Source organism: Carassius gibelio, chromosome B12 (genome assembly GCF_023724105.1).
Source record: "Carassius gibelio isolate Cgi1373 ecotype wild population from Czech Republic chromosome B12, carGib1.2-hapl.c, whole genome shotgun sequence".
Classification (NCBI taxonomy): domain Eukaryota; kingdom Metazoa; phylum Chordata; class Actinopteri; order Cypriniformes; family Cyprinidae; genus Carassius; species Carassius gibelio.
Window position 1 is genome coordinate 6,638,027 of NC_068407.1, and position 18,641 is coordinate 6,656,667.

General features: G+C 40.1%; 1 protein-coding gene across 1 annotated transcript in view; it reads right to left on the minus strand.

The window, feature by feature from the left end:
• The window catches only part of LOC127969195 (BAH and coiled-coil domain-containing protein 1), a 47,480-nt gene that overhangs the window by 5,236 nt on the left and 23,603 nt on the right, over nt 1–18,641 (minus strand). Inside the window, exons 10-23 of the mRNA XM_052570994.1 lie at nt 15,751–15,908; nt 15,138–15,274; nt 14,676–14,783; nt 7,705–7,828; nt 6,695–6,926; nt 6,397–6,591; nt 4,804–4,968; nt 4,462–4,697; nt 4,294–4,371; nt 3,264–3,411; nt 3,016–3,133; nt 2,679–2,754; nt 401–509; nt 46–162 (exon numbers count right to left, since the gene is read on the minus strand). Of these exons, the coding sequence (XP_052426954.1) occupies nt 46–162; nt 401–509; nt 2,679–2,754; nt 3,016–3,133; nt 3,264–3,411; nt 4,294–4,371; nt 4,462–4,697; nt 4,804–4,968; nt 6,397–6,591; nt 6,695–6,926; nt 7,705–7,828; nt 14,676–14,783; nt 15,138–15,274; nt 15,751–15,908 (2,001 nt within the window). The remainder of the gene's footprint in view (nt 1–45; nt 163–400; nt 510–2,678; nt 2,755–3,015; nt 3,134–3,263; nt 3,412–4,293; nt 4,372–4,461; nt 4,698–4,803; nt 4,969–6,396; nt 6,592–6,694; nt 6,927–7,704; nt 7,829–14,675; nt 14,784–15,137; nt 15,275–15,750; nt 15,909–18,641) is intronic.

Here is an 18,641-nt window from a genome sequence, read left to right on the forward strand (position 1 = left end):
TTTATTTATACTGGAAATGAAATGTGCTTATCTGCGGAAACGTACAGTGGATTTGGTAGCCTGGTGGAAGCAGGCGAATGTTCGAAAGAGAAATCCAACCCCGGTCTCCATCGTCAAACTCTACCATGATGCAGCCCTCCTTCTGTTCTTCGCCTGCACTTCCTGTGGAAGACACAAACATACAGTTCTGAACCCCAAAACATAAATGATTTGTAATGCTAAAAATATTATCATATATTTGAGACTACTGTAGATATGGATTCAAAATAAAATGTTGACTTTCTTATCCTTATATATCAAGAAATACTGAAAAAAAAAGCAAAATTATAGGTGATGGGTATTCTAGGTTGCATTTGAGTATAAATGGAGTGTGTGTTTGCACATATGAGAATGATTTCACCTTTACGGACATATCCAGGATACAGACAGCGGGAACGTTCACTCCAGTAAGCACACACTCTTGTTCCAGCCATCAGAATTTCCAGCGTCTCAGGCTGCACATCTAAAACCTGAAACACATAGATGACTTTAAATATTAACTTACATATCTCGCAGACAGGCAGCTTATCAAGCATAACAAGTTGATTTAGTTAAAAGGCACACATGAAGAACATGAGACAAGTCCACTTTGCAAAAGCATAGATATCTTTGAGGCCCTCCCCTTTAGGCAATTACAACCATGGGTATACCTTTCTCAAGAGACGCTGTTGTTTGATTTTGTTCCCATTAACACTTTCGAATACTGAACCAGAATAAAAAGAGAGCAAATCAGCAGCACTGAATGGGGTGTCTGCTTTGAAATAATGGAATAAAAGAGCAGAGAGGTGAAAAAGGCCTAAATCGATGACTTTCTTGTCAGGCTGCCAGCTCCCCTCCCACTACACAGATCACATGCACTGTGGGCTCTTTCAGGCCCAGTTCAAATGGGTCTGCTCTAGATACAGCTTTTCTGATAGAGAGAGCAAATGGCAAACTAGGAATTTTTTTGGCCAGGGAAATGCAGGTAGTGGTTGTGGAAGCAAACGACTGATAAGATGTCTTGAAAGCAGCACAGGAAAAAGGAGGTATCACTGCACTGGGGGGCTAATGCTTGTGGCTAGCAGTGTTTAAATTCAACTTTTTGTAGGCTGATTCCCCTGAAAAGCATAAACAATAGTAATTTTTATCAAAACACTGCAGAGGAAGAGTTGAGTTGAAGATGAGTTTAATTTAAACTTTTGAGTGGACTGCCCCTTCAAATCAATAGTCATCAAAAAAAAGGGGGTTTTAGCTATTGGTAATGGATTGGGATGGACTATGAAGAGAGGTATTTACACACCAAAATTAACAAGACAAATTTTATTTGAATTAAAGAAATAAATAAGGTGAATTTTGGTTTCATGTTGACTTTTAGTTTATGTAAAGCTGAGTTGTACTCGCTTTGTAATTCCACACTAGATCCAGTAATGCTGATACACAAACATACACATACTGTAGGAACAATGCTGCATGCTTATGGGCAAGTCTAATTTGTTGGAGTAGAGTATAGCTTTCAATGTCAAAGCTTTTACTCTTCTAGCCTTCAATGAGAATATATCGTTAGCTCTCTTGTTCTTTCTATTCTCCCAGCTTTATCTCTCCCACAACTATGCACAATCGCATCCAACACTGACACAAACTACAACCTCCTCTCTTTGTTTTGCATTTTGTGAACAATCAAGAGCTTTTTGTGTTGCAGCTTATGGATTGTATCAAGGCGATATATCTTCAGATGTTTTGTGTACTGTACTGAATTGGAGAGTTGCACAGAGCATGCTCATTTATACGTCTTTGATGGAAACTGGGGACGGGTGGGTAAAGCTTGTGATAGGCGGTCCCTAGGCAGCGAAACACTATTTTTCAGCCTATGATACTGAGAGATGAATGAGAGAAGTAACGCATGTAATGTATTCAAATGAATGCATGCCGACAAAAAGCTGTTGGTTTACGGTGTGTAATCAGCTCCCTTTTTCCCCGTCGGCTTAAATAAACTATGCGTGTAAGTGTAACCCACAGTTCAGCCCCAAAGATGTTCCTAAATAAGAAGTTAAATAAATAAAAAAAAGATAAAACATGCTACTCTGTACGTCCTCCTGGGGGGCCATGCAGAACTAATAAGGAACAGTTACATACAGTCAAAAAGTGAAACTGTATATGCAGTAATCTAATGGACTGCTGGACCACATTAGAAGCAGCTAACCAAGGGTACTGCCTAGAAAAAAGGCTATATTAGCGAGTTCCTTGGGTTTTCTCTATCACAACCAGATGCTGAAATGTTTCTTAACACATGAATTTGATGCTCAATGAGCTTAAAAAATAAGCAATAAAAGAGTCACATGTGAAAGAATGTCTAAAGTTGAACCAGAGTCCTTCACACGCTGATAATAGCAGTTTACATGCTTCATGGCTTAGTAACTGCCTATCAGTGCACACACACTCACACAACCCCAGATGCTATGTTCTTAACTGCTTTAGCAGAGAGTCACAGAGCTGGGCTGGATCCAGCCTTGAGCTGATGGGGCTCTTGGGGGAGAACATGGGGTCTGTGAGAGCCTGTGAGGGTGGCCTGAAGGGCTGGTTTGACCCAAGGCTTGTATGGGAAGATGGAGGAGGTCTTTAGGGGAACGAGTCCCCTGAAGAAGCTTTTTAAAGAGCCTCACCGCTTCCTGAAGCAGCTGCTCCAGAGAGTAGATCCTCTGCTTGTTTCTGCGCTCTCCTTCAACAACAACACTATAGCTGAAGAGACAAAAAAATAAAGACATTAATTATTAGTTCATTATTGTAAAACATGTGAATCATTCCATCCATTCACTGTTCAATTCATCTATGTATTTATATCTCCATTCTTCCAGCCATCCATCCCTCCATCAATCATCCATCCATCTATATATCTATTTATTCATCCATTCATCCATCCATATATACATCTATTTATTCATCCATCCATACATCCATCCATATATACATCTTGCTTTAAATACAGAGTGGTTGTCTTACATATCAGGTAGGTCCAGTGTATGTACATAGGCAGCATACAGTAACTCGTCCTCTTTTGAGATTAACACTTTCAGCCCGTCCCTCAGGATTTCTTTGGTGAGAATGCAGTTGGGCAGGGCTGGTTGGGACAAAGACAGATTAAAGTAAGAGGGCATTCTCCTTTTACCACATGCATTTCCTGTCTCAGCATGCATTCAGTTGCATGTAAATGTAACAGCATTAAGCATGTCCGTTTGTACATATCTTACCCTGTAGTCCACTCCCCATTGGCTCGGATTCCTCCTCCTCCTCTTCTTCTTCCTCTCCCTCTGAGAAGCTGCTGTCGTCATCCATCTGGAATCCCTCATCGGCAGCAAAGCTCTCTAGCAAACGACTAACTGCTCGCCCCTTAGCCTGCTAACAGTCACAAAATGGCATGTGAGTCCCTCTCTCACGCACACACACATATACACTCACATACTCGTAATGGCCCCGCAGAGAGTGATTCAGGGCTCCAACATTCATTCAAACTCCCATCCAAATATATCATAACCTCTTGCACCTTAACAGGTCCATTCTTGTGCACAGCCCTCGGTACTTATCATTGCTCAAAAAAGCTGTCATATATTACTGTGATGGAGGTTTCGTCACTTGGGGTGATGCTGTTCGGTTTTCATTTTACAAGTGTGTCTCTAGGGTGAGGCCCAGGTGAAGAATGATGCATGTCTTTGTTCTCTATCATGCTCTTTGAGCAGAGCAGGAATTTTCCCCGCCTGCTGATTAGGCAGGCAAAGTCCCTTTGCATGCCTCGCTGATGACCTCACAAAGGGCCGACGGTGACAGCCTTGACGCCTATGGTGTAAATCCTTTCAAAACTATTGACTGTTTTATTTAGACAATGCATGATTCAGCCTGTGAATTAGCAGGCGGATCCCATCTTATCTTTATTGTGAGCAGATTTACGAGAGCCCCTGACAGGACTAACCATGCAAGATTGCATAATCCTTCTCAGAGGGATGACTTTTTATGGGCGCCAAGAGGCCAAGGCAGGTAGATCTAGGCAACTAGGGGATAATTCGCTATGTGGCGCTGCAGCCTCGTTAGATCTCACCAACTTTCATCAGAACTCTAATAAATAAAGTCAAACGTACTTAGCATTGCTGTTCACCAGTAAACCTTGTGTTTTGGATGCCTACTAGGTGTTTTAACTAGCTTAGCCTAACCAGCAAGACTTTTAATAAAGGGACCAAGCTGGTCATCCAATTTTCATTGAAGGTAAGCATGGGAACCATTCCATACCTGCTTGTTTCTGATTCGTCTGCTCCAAGTGATGTCATCATACTGAGAAGACAGTGCTTCCAACCAACAGCTTTTCCTCTGAAACAACCAAAGGGGACACGTTAGCACAGTAAGACCTCCACAGAGCCTTGTTTGTAGCTTTAGTATTGCTACAACACATAGACATACCTTTCCAAGAAGCACAGCGCTCTTCCTGGTGGTCTTTTCTCGTTGAGTAGGTGAGGTCTTGAGAACCCTAGTGTGGTCAAAGGTGTTCTCCCTTGACCCTTCTTTCCACTTGGGGCCAGTCAATCTCCTCTCCTCCTCCAGTTCCGAGTGGTAATGGTCAACACTGACCAGGGTCCGCCTACAGGGGGCCTTCCTTCTCTTCACCTCTTCTTTAGCGATGGACACATTCATAGACCCTGAAGGGGACACACAAAAAATGTGACAGTGAAAAATGAGTGTTTGCGAACTAAGGTGATATCTTTCAATCCCTGCTGTCTCATTGAATAAGGATGTAACATTTACCGATTCCTTGTCTTTCCGTTTTGTTCTTGGCTTTCTGATTGGCCTCAAGCTTCACGATAGAGCACTGTGAAGGACGGCCGACTCCAGACAGTTGCTCTTTAGATGATAGATTCTTGATGCCCTCTGCCCCTTCCTCGCTGTCATAGATGCCGTCATCTTCCTCCTCTGTGAAAATGATAGATCGATTGAATGCATTGACATCTTGACTGGACTACAGTTCACAGCGAGCATCTAATCAGTCATGGTGAACGCAGCCTGACGCTTTCTCTCACTGTATGATTTATTCGATATTTAGCAAAGTTCACGAAATGGGTGCCAAATGTGGCTGTGACTGTCAACGTTCACAGGAACTGTGGCGGTCAGAGAAGCCTAGTCACTGACAGGTTTGACCACCAGACCTTTGCTTCCCACAAGTGTCTGATTCCTTTTTACAGCCGCACATAAATGACTATTCACAGGTTTGGAGTTTTTGAAAGAAACTGATATTTCAATTCACCAAGTATCAGCAAAAATGGCATTTCTATTTCAAATGTATTCTGTTATTTAAACATTCTAAAGAATATTAGAACAATATGCATAGATTGCTGAATGAAAACACTCTGAAAATACAATGAACACTTTCTGAAACTAATACACTTACTTTCTGCACTGAAAACTAAAACTGAAATAAAATAAAGCGAACAAAAAAATACAAAAATACAAACACTGAAAAATAATTATGATATGATATAAATGATCTTAAAATAACACTGTTTCCCCGATGCCTACAACTTCACCAGTTTCCCCAGAGGTGATGAGTTTGCTCTCTTGATATAAGTTTGTAACATGAATAGAAACAGCTATTGACACCTTCTGCAGCATTCTAGCTGTCAGTTTATTAAGATATTCAGATAAAGTTACATCTCATGCTTTCGGTGGCACTGTTTTTGAATCATTTTGTAATTTGTATTGTATTTTCGATCACTTAAATTTGAATTTCTTTCAAAAACATAGAAATACCTTTGTGATTCCAAATCTTTTGACCTGTAATGTACGCACACAAAGTCATGCTCGCATGCTTGGGTGTCACAGATACGTATTGGCAGATGCCGTCTGTGGGCTATGTGTCTCGCATAGAGCGGAGATGGCACGGTGGCAGCAGTGTCGGGTGTCAACACAGTGCTGACACACTTGTCACTTACGAGGCGCTCGTCAACACTCTCGCAAGCTCGTGAAATGTGAAAAGGATAACTTTCAGGGCAATTAACAGAGCGGCGACAACACCGCCTAGCTCGACCGCAGGCGTAGCTCACATTAGCGTTCATTACCGCCATGATTTCATCTCCACTTTGTTCACTTACTGAAGTGTGCTTGCAGGCAGTGTGGATTAAAACGTAGCGGAACTGGGGAGGTGGAGGGAGTGCATCTCTTTTTTCTCTGTAGGTGTGGCATTCCAAACACAGCATGACGCAGGCTAGCATTACGGCTTGGGTTTTTCCCAATGCATGCCTGAGGAGGTGTCGTTAATTTTTTTAATGGCATGACAGTCGAGCAGGGAAATGAGAGGATCCGCTGATCGTCATGGTGGGATGCATCTCTCGGCCCATAACTCACCTGTGTCACTGTCAGAGGGAGAGATGCCCTTCTCGGTAGCTTCTAGCTTGCTATCGGTCACAGCTGTATTGCATAGCAGCTGCTGAGTTCGGGTTGGCAGGAGTGAGGAGCTCAGAATGGCCTTTGACCTCACACCTCTTCTCATCATAGTCCCCTTCCCATCCGATCCCTGGTGGACTGCTGCTCCGCTGCCTGCTGGACAGATTCATTGTAAAATAATCTAAAATAAACTAAAGTGATCTAAATATCAATGCAATTAAAATACCTTTCATTTAAATCTAGCATGTATTATGCTTACCTGTGTCCCTGTGCTCTCCAGTTTTATTACTATGTGTGTGTTCTTCTTTTCCACCGTGCTCTCGAGACATATGTTCTGTAATTGCGCTTGGTGTTTTGGTTTCTCTGTGACACAACAAGTTCACCAGTCTCGATCCACGCTTGGCTTTGGCTTTCTGCTTCAGCTGTGAGCAAGCTTTCTGTTTAAACTTTGTGCTGAGCAGTCTTGGCCTGCCTCTTGGCCTACAGTGAGCCTTCATCCGAAACAAAGAGAGAAAGTGAATTACATTATAACAAGGCTGCGCTGTCAATGTTTCTCAAACAATCCTTGTCTGAATATTTTAATACATTTTTGTCATAACCAAACGTTTGTGTCCTTCACTAAAATTCAGCATTCAAAATCTTATCAACAATGGTGTCATAACTGTGATTTTGGCAAAATCAGTTGTGATTGGCCTCGTTTCTTCTGTTTATTTGAATGGGTTTTTAATGGTTTACCTGTATTTAACCATGCAAGGCAGAAAACAACTTACCAGTATACAGAACACAAGTTAAGCATCATGACAACAGCACAGAACTGACTAGTAAAATTCATATTTGAAAATCTGACTTGCACTAAGAAAGTTCGGCATCCAAAAACAATGTTTTTAACTATGTGAGAGAAGAAATAACTGACCAACTAACAGAAAACTGTGTTGAGAGTCATGATAATAGCAAAGTTTAAGATGACATTCAAAAAATAGTAAGAATTCACTTTACTATTTGATATACATTCCAAATCTACCTAACAACACTGACATACAGTGTGTGATATATGTGATATTTGTACACTTGGTAGTGAATGGTCTCTTCTTGCATGTAGCAGAATGCTAAAATGTGATAAGTCTTTCTGTTTTTACATGTATTTAGCCACGTGACAGAAAACCAACTACCCAACAGAAAGACAACAGCTTATAACAGCATATTTAAGATGACATTTCCAAAAACATAACACATTTTTTTTCATCCATTTAGAATCGATTAGCTACAAACCTTTGTGCTGCTGAGATGGTGGTAAGGGCTACTGGTCATCCTCCTCTTCTTCCTCTTCCTGTCTCCGCCTCCAGTCGAGTCCTGTGCCGTAAGCAGGCCTGGCCCCGCCCCTGCTCCAGTCGACCTGTCCATCACAACAGAGAGGTATTCATGAGGGGAAAGAAGAACGAAGGATGAAAAGGAGAGATCAGAGGCGAGCGAAGGGCTTGCCTTCCCTCTCTGTGGCTCTCTAATAACCTTCTTTTCAGGCTTTGATGAATGGAGAGGCAGGGGCCTGGTTCCCCGCTGCACGCTTGAAAAATTGGGATCTGACGCCAAACCGAGAAATATCTGAGAGAAGTGCTGGTAAAGCAACCTCCCACTCATAATTTTGTTTGTTCTTTTTTCCTCGCTCTCCCTCGTCTCAGTCTCTCCGTCTCTGCTTACTCCTTTTCCATTCTGTGCCAGTGGTTTCGGGGCTGTGAATTCCAGCATTACATTAATAAAAAACCCTTCTCTGTCTTATTACCATATCAATGCATCTGTTCCTTCACAAAGCAGCACAATGCAAGGCCTTCAGGAGGGCAAGGAGAGTGAGTGAGTGTGTATGTGTAGCCAACCATTTAGTAGACCTATTACACTGAAATAAGGCTCATACACTCGCTCTGCGGCGATCGGCCTCTCATTTTGCAGTGTGTAAGCATCAGTGTTTTTACTCCCGAGAAGCAGACAACTTCAAACCCTGCCACGGGCTGCCTTAGTCGGTGCTCGGGGTGGGGGTGACATTAGCTGACCCGTCAGTCACCGGGATGATTGACAGGTGAGTGTCGGAAGTCGTGTCGACGTGTGTTTCATGAATTCCAGCCTCCCTTCTGTGTCCTAGAGACAGCTATAGCCAGTCACTCCCAAAGTGGCTCCCGAATCAAGCCATGAAGATATATACAATTTTCTTGCAAATCGAGGTGCCATAACACCAACTTGACCCCATGATTTCTACAACGTTGAATGCTGGACTGTTTCCCAGTATGCATAAATCTCATACTGCCTCATTGTTTAAATGTTTATTACAATTTATGCAACTGCATGGAAGTGTTTCCTTGACTTGCGCTCAACTCAAGTGCATCTTTACCATAATGACGTGTATGATGTTAATGGTTATATGAAAGACTCTCAGCATACACTTGTCACAAGGTGTCATGTTCCTATTTGTCAGAAATTCTCATTTTAAAATATTGCTCATGGCAACATCTCCTCCTTTATACATCATATAACTCTGCAACATAAAAGTGGACCAATTTTTCATGGTGCGTCCAAACTGGGCAGACTGTTTATCTAATAGTGAAGCACTGGCTAAACTGATCAGTGCACAACCAACCTGCACTGTCCACAATTTTGAGCTACTTTTGGAGCATTTAGCCTCTCATACAGCTAGCAGCTAAATAAAAAGGCTGCATGAAGATAAAGAAGAATAGTTTGGCATGCACATGCACAGAATAGAAATATCAAAACAAAATAAATACATGTGATATTTCAGGATTACTCATTCATTACTCATCCAGTTAGAAGAAGACCTGACAGAAATGTATGATGCATATATACATGCATGAGGGTATTCATTTACACAGACACACATTCACCGCACAGGCCCAGCATTGGCTGTGTTTTGTTCCACTCTTCTTTTCAGCTGTCTGAACACTGGCTATCTGCCCTTTACTCTGGCCAGTGCTGTCAGAAAGAATCAGTGTCCCCAACACATAGACCCCTGCCCTCCTCCTCAATACAAAGAGCCCCTGCTTTATCTGGAGATGGAGGGAGTATCCCGCAGAGACAGTGAGGCACAGATACTTGACCAGGACAGATGGGTGGAAAAACATAGACCATGGTCCAAAAACCTCAGCAGAACATCAACTTCTTGTCTACAATCATGTTTGTGTGTGAAAATAAATAGATTTGCAGACTGCAACTTTCTAAACTAATATAACATAGTTCATAATGCTCACCAAAGTTGCCAAATATACATCTGCAAAGGTTGAGCAGACTCATCACGAGTCTGTTTTCGTGTCTTGGTGCTGTACGTGAAATAAAACATACTAACAACCTGTGAAAAATACTAACTCTAACCCTAACCCTAACCCTAACCTAACCCTAACCCTAACCCTAATCTATTATATATTTTAATATAGATATTTAATAAATAGTTGTTTTATGCCGACCAAGCATTTACCTTAATCAAAAATACAGTAAAACAATATTACTGTGAAACACTAATAAATAAATAATAAATGTATTTAAATATATTTACATTTATATTGATATAAAATGTACTTTATTCCTGTGATGGCATTATTTTCTAATGGTTCAATTTTTTAATTACTCCAGTCTTCAGTGTCACATGATTCTTCAGAAATATTTCTAATATGCTGATTTGGCCCTTAAGCAACATTTTATTATGCTCATCCAACAGTTTTTTTTTTAGAAACAGTGACAATTTTTTTTTCAGGATTCTTTGATGAATACAATGTTTAAAAGAGCAACAGTTATTGCTAATAAGCATTTTTGTAACACCACAAAAGTCTTCACTGTCACTGTTCAGTTTAATGAGTCAGTGCTAAAATCGAACCGACTCAAAACGTTTATAAAGTATTAAATTGATTAAATATATGTATTTATAAATAAACATGTAATTTGCTTGTGTAAAAAAAGTAATTATGGAAATTAGTATTACTATGGAAAAATGCAACTTAGTCTGTGTAAACAAAACCAGAAAAGACCTGTATTGAATTGTATAAGAATTGTAGTGAAGTGAAAGAAAGAAGAGAAAGAGAGGGAGAAAGCAATCCAGCGGGAGTCACTCGACTGACCGGAGCTGGATCAATGGACACTAACCTCTATCGACCCGCCACCACATGCAACATGAACATGCCCGTCTACGCCCCATTCTCTACATCTGCATTCAATAAATTCATCCAAACACGTCATATTATCACCCATAATCCCTATTCCGAATGCCCCTTCAAAACACACCTGGAGATTAATTATTGTTTTTTTGGGAGACTGAGCACAACAACACCGAGTGGAACTGTAGGAAATATCTTAAAGAACAAAAGCATTACCAAGAGTAAACTGCTCAGCTCTGAACAGAGTAAAGAGAGTGTTGAGTGCACTTCCCTTTCTCCTCCTTGTGGCACAAGTACATCTATCTACAGATCCTCAACTACGGCCTTATGAAGTCGTTAAGGGCCTTAACAAAGGCCCTGTTTTTGTCAAAACAGAGAATAAAGCTTTGGTCTGTAGCAGGGAGGTATTTTCTCCCTGACCGTGTGCATCTCTGATTCCCTTCTACTGCATTTAAATGCCACAGAGTCTGTAAAACCCCCAAGGCCCGGGAGACCAGGTAACCGTGGAAACCTGATTAGTAACCCGACACCAGGTCCGAGGCAGGGTTTGGTGTGCGGTTGCTTCGGCTTGATGAGGACTGTGGCATGGGCGTCTATTAAAGAGCAGAGCTGACAGCCCTCCGCCCTCCTCTCCGCTCTGCCTGTCGCCACCCAAAGGTGACCTTCTGACCTTCTGACCCCGAAAGGCCCCTCTAGTCCTTGTGTCAACTCCATGTCACATTCCTGCTGTTGAGAGAGAGAGAGAGTGTGTGTGTGTGTGTGTGTGTACTTGAGCGGGTATGCTGGTAGGAGAATTCACAGTCCTCTAATTACAAACCCCTTCCCCTCAGAGAGGTCAGGATTACACAGTAATGCTATTCAGGGAAGGGCATTGATTAGCAAGACACAATCATCAAGAATAAAGAGAGAAAGAGAAGAGGAAGACAGCCAAAGAGAGCAGGAGAAAACGGTCATGTTTGTGTGTGTTCCTGCCATGGTCTCCTTCACAGTCCAATAATCAAAATCTAGGAACTGAAAAAGATGCTGTATGTTGCTATTATTTACCATCGAAAACCCTCAATCATTCCGGAAAATGAATATATATGTGCATAAATCCCAACATTTGAGCACTCTGCTGAGTTTTCTTGTGCAGGAAACCATTTGACAACCACAAAGTGACCAAATATGTTTTATTTTGGTCTAACCCAAAACACTCGGGTAAAATGTGTACTTGCTATTTTTCACCTCCTTAAAATAAATATCGCTTGGTTTTATATTGTGTTAGCTGATGCAATAATATTTACACAGTGTCCTTATATATTTTGTGGCTAAAGTACAAAACCATTTAAAATTAAGATTTTTTTTAAAGTATCTTATGCTCAACACGGCTGCATTTATTTGATGACATTATACTGCAACTTAAAATAACTGATTTGTTTAATGTAATTTGTTCCTGCCTACTTACGTCAGTGTCATGTGATTCTTCAGAAATCATTCTAATAAGCTGATTTGGTGCTTAAAAATAAAATAAAATAAAAAATAAAAATTTAACTTGTCTAATTTGAGTTAAATTTTATGAAAAAAATCTTTGAACAAGATCTATTTGCCTGAATGTATCTTTAATGCAAGTGTATTTTGCCCGCACTAACACTCAATTCAAAACGTTTGAAAGACACACTTATATTTAAAATAGAATCTATAAAAACAAGCCTTAATAGATTTTGTTTTTGCATTTTGTATTTGCATTTTGTATTTGTTTATTTTTAATAACTTTTAAATATTTTTTCCTGGAAAAGTCAAAGTCTATCTTTGCCTCTTGGGACAGTAAAGTATTCATCAAAGAAAACAAAGCATATTCAGACATAGAGCTGGGTGTCGTCCAGACTCAAATCTGCAGACTGTGCAGGTCTCCAACCCATGCTCCCAGGATTCACTGGGGCAAAATGCCCAGCGTGTGCATGCACACATCACATGACAAGCCCGTTCCTCACTCTCAGATTGGATTTGATCCTCTTGGCAATGCCGCAACGACCCGTCAACACCCTTAACCTTGTCTAATGACCTCTGACCTCAAACAGATTTGGCCCGACACCAAAAGATGTTACACTTTTTAGTACACAAATGCATGAGGGACTGACAAAAACCCCACACACCCAACACATAACCTCAAATCCAATAATGCTGACAAACACTACAATAAATGTTACCGTTCAATTGCTCAACAATTCATGTTGTCTGCCATCAAACTGACGTAAACCATGATGAGAAAGTCAAACCTCGGCTTCTCTCTGCCATTCCCTAAAAGGACTCTAAAAAAGGCTTTTTACGACTCGGATAAATTTTAGCGGCGGGAAGTTGTCATTTGTTTTATTTAACAGGGGAGCTTTATTAACGACAGGGATAAATGTGTGCTGGGTATAGCATGTGTAATTAAGCTCTGGCTCCTGCTTTTCATTAGCATGCTGCTAATCAACCAGGCTAGTAATAAAATGGGAGTTTTGTTAATCAGGTAGGGTAAACTTGATTTGACCGAGTTTATCAAAATGTCTAAGGCTTGGCGTAAACAGAGGTGTATCTCAGGGGAAAACGCTCATCCATCAGAGTGATAACTTAAAGCCCTGACTTGGTGCAGGCAATTGGTCTCCGCGCTTTATCAAATTAATATCGCAGACGCGTCATGGGTTAGAAGGGAGTCGCAACACTTGTAGATAATCAATGGAAGTTGTAAATATGATTAATGACGGCTCTTTGCACTGATTAAGTACTTAGTCTGCCTTGTATGAACTGATACGAGCCTTCTAGACTTATTTACATACACGCGCTCATAATGCGTTGTAGCGTCAGATTGCACATGCACGTCCCAAATGAGTTCACAAACATAATCTTTCAAAACATCTCCTATCTAGACTGTTATTAATGCATGTGAAGCGTTTGGCGACAGGTAAGGAATTGTTTCCCGAGCCAGGCTTAATTCTGGTCGCAGCTAAGAGCTAATTTAATCCCAACTCTCTCTCTCTCTGTAAACTGTGGAAGAACATTTTTCATTACATTACATTATTATTATAAAATAGCAATAGAACAATAACATTATTTACTGCTCTACAGGATATGATTCTAAACATACACACAACATACAAATCTATGCTTGTGAGAACTGCCTTTATACTTATACAGCACTTAGATGAGCTTACAATCCTTAATTTATATATATATATTTATAGAGAGAGAGAGAGAGAGAGAGAGTAGACTACTATGAATTGTAGTCCATTACTGATTCCAAATTACATGACATTTGTATTTAGTAACGTGATCCATTACATTAAACATTTTAGGTAATTTAATCAGTTCTTTTTTATTACTTTTTAAATAACTCGCTTATCACATTGTTTTAAATAGGATAATACTGTACTACTGATATTCAAAGAAAATATAATAATTAAGCATTACATTACGTCAAGGTTTCCCAAACTGAGGTTCGTGAAGGAACTGCAGGGGCTTTGTCAGTTTAATGAAAAGCTAAATTAATTCATAAAATGTAAAATTAAAAATAAATAATTCTAAAATAAATTCAGTCAAAATGAAACACTTCAAAAAATAAATATATTGTTTACTTGCATGTAATGCAGGCATTTTAGAAAAAAAAAATACTTAGGGATTATGAAAAAACTATTGCTATTTTTAAATATATACAATAAGTAATCAATAAAAAAGTGACTGTAGTCTGATGGCGTGTATTTTAAAATATAATTTAATCAAATTCAAGTCTTGTTATTACAAGAAATCCTGATTACATGTAACCCAGCTCTTAATTTACAGTATATTATATGCATCTGCTAAAGTGTATATATCCTGTCGTCAGCCCTAGATACGTCACTTTAAATAAAGAAAAAAATTAAATAAATTTTCTATGGTAAAATCACGAATCTGAGTAAGTTCTTCGAAATACAACAGCATAGTTTGAGGTATCATTAAATTTAATTACAGCACAATTATGGTCCTTTCTTTTATCCAGGAAAGTGAGTTATACTGCATTTGTAAAGCATTTCAGGAATTTGGCCATCAAAAACATGTAGAAACTGTAAGTACAGTGGAATTAGAACAAAAGGAAACACTCACTTGACTTTTTTAGGACCGTCTGTGGGGATAGGGGGTGCCGATGTGGACTTGCGCTTCCTTGGCCTTCCGGGTCCTCGACGAGCCGGACTGCGTGAGGTCTCCTCTTTCCTGTAAACACACAAACACGCGCACACACACAGCCTGTCAATCACTCTAATTCACATTAACGATGCTGAATGGAACGAAACACTAAGCCATCCTAATTGTGAGAGTGGACTAGAGGAAAGACTTAAGCACGACTCAAGCTTATGCAAAGAGGGCTCAGCACACACTGGGTGGTCTCAGCAGAGCGTTGCGAGGGGACAGAGAAAGAGCTGGAGAGAGACTGTAAGAGTGTGTGCTGGAGGATCGAAGAGAGTTCGATCTCTCCGCGCATGTGTGTAAATGGGTTTTGAAAGGTGTGCGGAAAGCATTTATATGTGGAGGGTGTGTATTTGTGAAAGTGGTCTGTGGTTTGCTCACTGGTGGTCATGTTTTCTCTGTAGCTTGGCCAGCTCCCTCTGTTTTTCCTTGTAACGCCGCTGCAGTTCTGCCAGCCGCACACGCATCGCTAGCTCCTCCCGGTCCAGCGTTTCCATGGTACCCTTAACAGGACACACCTACACATAGAACGAAAAATCTCCATTGAGTTTATCATTTTTAAATGCCAGTCAACATTGTGTCGCTTTGTATGGTTGTCTTTCTTTCACAGAACACAAATGGAGATATTTTGAATAACGTTCACAATGCTCTTTCCCATACAGTGAAAGGATACAGTGATTGATCTTTAAAATTGGTCTATGTGAGTCATGCATTATATTTCAAGTCTTATGAAACCAAACCATTTGTGTAAGAAACAAGTCGATTTTGGAAAATAATCGAATTATGATTTTTCTGATAAAAATATATTTTTTTTTATGTTGGCAGAAAAATGCAGGGAGTCCTTTGAAGTATTGTTGGTAGTTTTTTTGAAAACATCTGATTTATGAGCCTTATTTTAAGTATGGGAAAATTTTTGCTACTTGTTGTGCTCCATAAATAAATGAGAAAATGTAAAATACATAAATGTTAATAAATAAACACGAGTTACGTGTACCGGTTCGGGACGTGGCGTCCACTTGCACTTCCTGCGCAGATTGAGGATTTTGCGAAGGGGTGGAGTTGAGTCTACTGGTATGGGTGGGACCAGTTCCAAGGCCCGGGCAGCAGCTAGGGTTGCCAAACTTTGGAGGTCAAAGGTCAACATGTCGTCTTCTGCACAGAACGAGAAGAAATAAAGGAATTGAAGGAAATATCACATCATCTGATCTAACAATGACAGAGAAGAAGAATATACAGGGAGACCTCCATCTAGGATGGTTTATTAGGATCAGACAATATTTGGCCGAGATAGAATTATTTGAAAATCTGGAAACTGAGGGTGCAAAAAAAATCTAAATAATGAGAAATCACCTTTGAATTTGTCCAAATGAATTCTTAGCAATGCATATTACTAATCAAAAACTAAGTTTTTATACATTTACAGTAGTAAATTTACAAAATATCTTCATGGAACATGATCTTTACTTAATTACCCAAATGATTTTTGGCATAAAAGAAAAATCGATAATTTGGACCCATGCAAAGCTTTTTTGGCTATTGCTAAAAATATACCCCAGCGATTTAAGTCTTGTTTTGTGTTCCAGGGTCACACATGTTGGTAACCAAACAGTTTTAGTTACATAGAAGAAAGTCAGTTAGGCGGATGAGTAACCAGTGACACAATGTGCACTTTTGCATTTACTATCAGTTGACCAACTGATCATTGTTGTCTGAGTTGCATTAGGATATGGTCACATTTTTTATTTTTATCCTTTCAAATGTGGTTGAAGGGACAAACCCTGTTTCCATGTGTATTTAGTGAAAATCACTGGAGACAGATGTTAATATCAGGTGTAAACAGAGGCCTCTGTTGCCCAATGTATATTCAAAAGTGACCAAGCAAAACAGACATCCAGCCTGTCCCAGTAGATGCAAGTGAAAAAAACCTGTAAAGAAGCAAAAATAAAAAGAGAGTCGAAGAGAGAGAGAGAGGGAAAGAGGAAAGCCTCAAACGGTACAAAGCCGCCTCTAAGCATGCCGCTGTTTCCTGACAGCACTTTGTGCTTTCAGAGGCTGAATGAGCAATGATGATAGCTATTAACCAGAGAGCTTATCTCTGTACATGAGGCTTAGATGCCAGGAGCCATGTTACAGAGAAAAAGAGAGAGAGGGAGAGAGAGAGAGATGAAGAAGGGCGAATTCTCAACATTTATCACTGTCATTAGGGCAGGCCACATGCTCAGTCTCCACTCAGCCAATGAAGCTTGAATATTCATGACAGCCAAAGCTGGCCTGGGGATACTGAGAAGACTGCATGAGTGTGTGTGTGTGTGAGCGGCTGTGTCTGTGTTAGCGGGTGTCCACGGCTTGCTATTTTGTTGCGTCACGGCAAGGCAGGGGCACAGTATGAGATCGGCGCGGAGAGAGACTGAATAAGGGGGGAAAGAGGGAGGGAGGGTAGACAGGCAATAAGAAGTAAAGTGTTTATTGAGCTATCTATTTATTCGTAAACATCCCCTCATTACTAACATGGAAAGAATCCAATTTTCCCCTCCGAGGGGAAATGCATGGTGCACAAACAGACCTGCGCACAGAGAGCAGGAGGAGATCAAAACCGAACTAGAGGACAGAAGTCAGCGGAGAAAACTGTAAATCTCACAAGAACTGTCAGAGAACATCTCATAAAAAAATATTTTTTACATAAAAAAAAAAAAGTTAACTTTCTTTTTTTTTTAGGGTGATGCATTTAAGCTACAAAATGTTCAAAACACAAAACGATCCAACAAAGAAATCTGTCTAGCATGTTTACAAAGAAAGTCCCATTAAGAATTTTCCTTCATGACAATTAAGCACATTTTCCTACAAATTCTCTTTATGTTTTTCCTATTATTCTCAATGATGATTCTAATTATAAATGGTATCGATAAATAATTGTAATCATCAGGGTAGACTTTCAGCATACAGTAATGAGAAAATGTAACAAAAATGTAAAATGGCCCTAAAAATAAGCTTAATTTATACATCAAATTAAGATATATATAAAAATTTTTAAATAAATGAAAACAATAATACTTTTCTTATTTTTTATTTTGTTTTTTTCTTCTTGGGCTGTAATGTTACCTGGAGTTCATAAGTTCATGACAAATTCTGTGAGATTCACCTAAAATCAGAGGTCAGAGAAGTTCGAAAAGACAAGTTGTACAGGCTTTAAACGAATTAAAGCCACATGAAGGAAATCTCTCAGCTGAAACGGAAAGTGAGCGAGACACGTGAACCGAAAGAGAAAAAGAAAGAAAGACCAGATGAGGAAGACTGGATTATGGTGGTCTGGGAGGGTCTTTGGTTTCCCACCTAGCTGAAATCATCGTGCCACTTTTAGCCCTGTGGTGGTCTTTTTGAAATCGATGCCCATCGGCCTGCCGTAACGAGGCCGGTGGGGGCCGGAGCCATGGATAGAGTGATAGCATGAAAGCAAGACGTACAAGTGGGATGGAAAATCTGATGCCCAAAAAAGAAATAAAAATGAGAGAGGGAAGGAGAGAAGACAGATAACGCTCTCTGAGAGCATTTAGCCTAGAGATCTGTGAGAAAAAAAAGAGCGGGAACACTGTGGGATCACTGACCAATCAATAACAACTACCAACAATACTTCAAAGAACCTCTCAAAATCTATATAATTTTATCACACGTTATTTGTCCATACTTCACAATGCCCATAACACCGCAAGGGATGTTTGCAGAACGCCTGGGATGTCGGCCATAGATAAGAATGCTTGAAATCAAATCTGTAAATCACTGAAGAGTAAACCCAATCGCATATGAAATCTTTAGCCGGCGAGAGACCGGGTCCTGACAGACCGAGCGGCCGCCTCACCTCCAGTTCTTTAATAATTCAGCAGCGGGTGT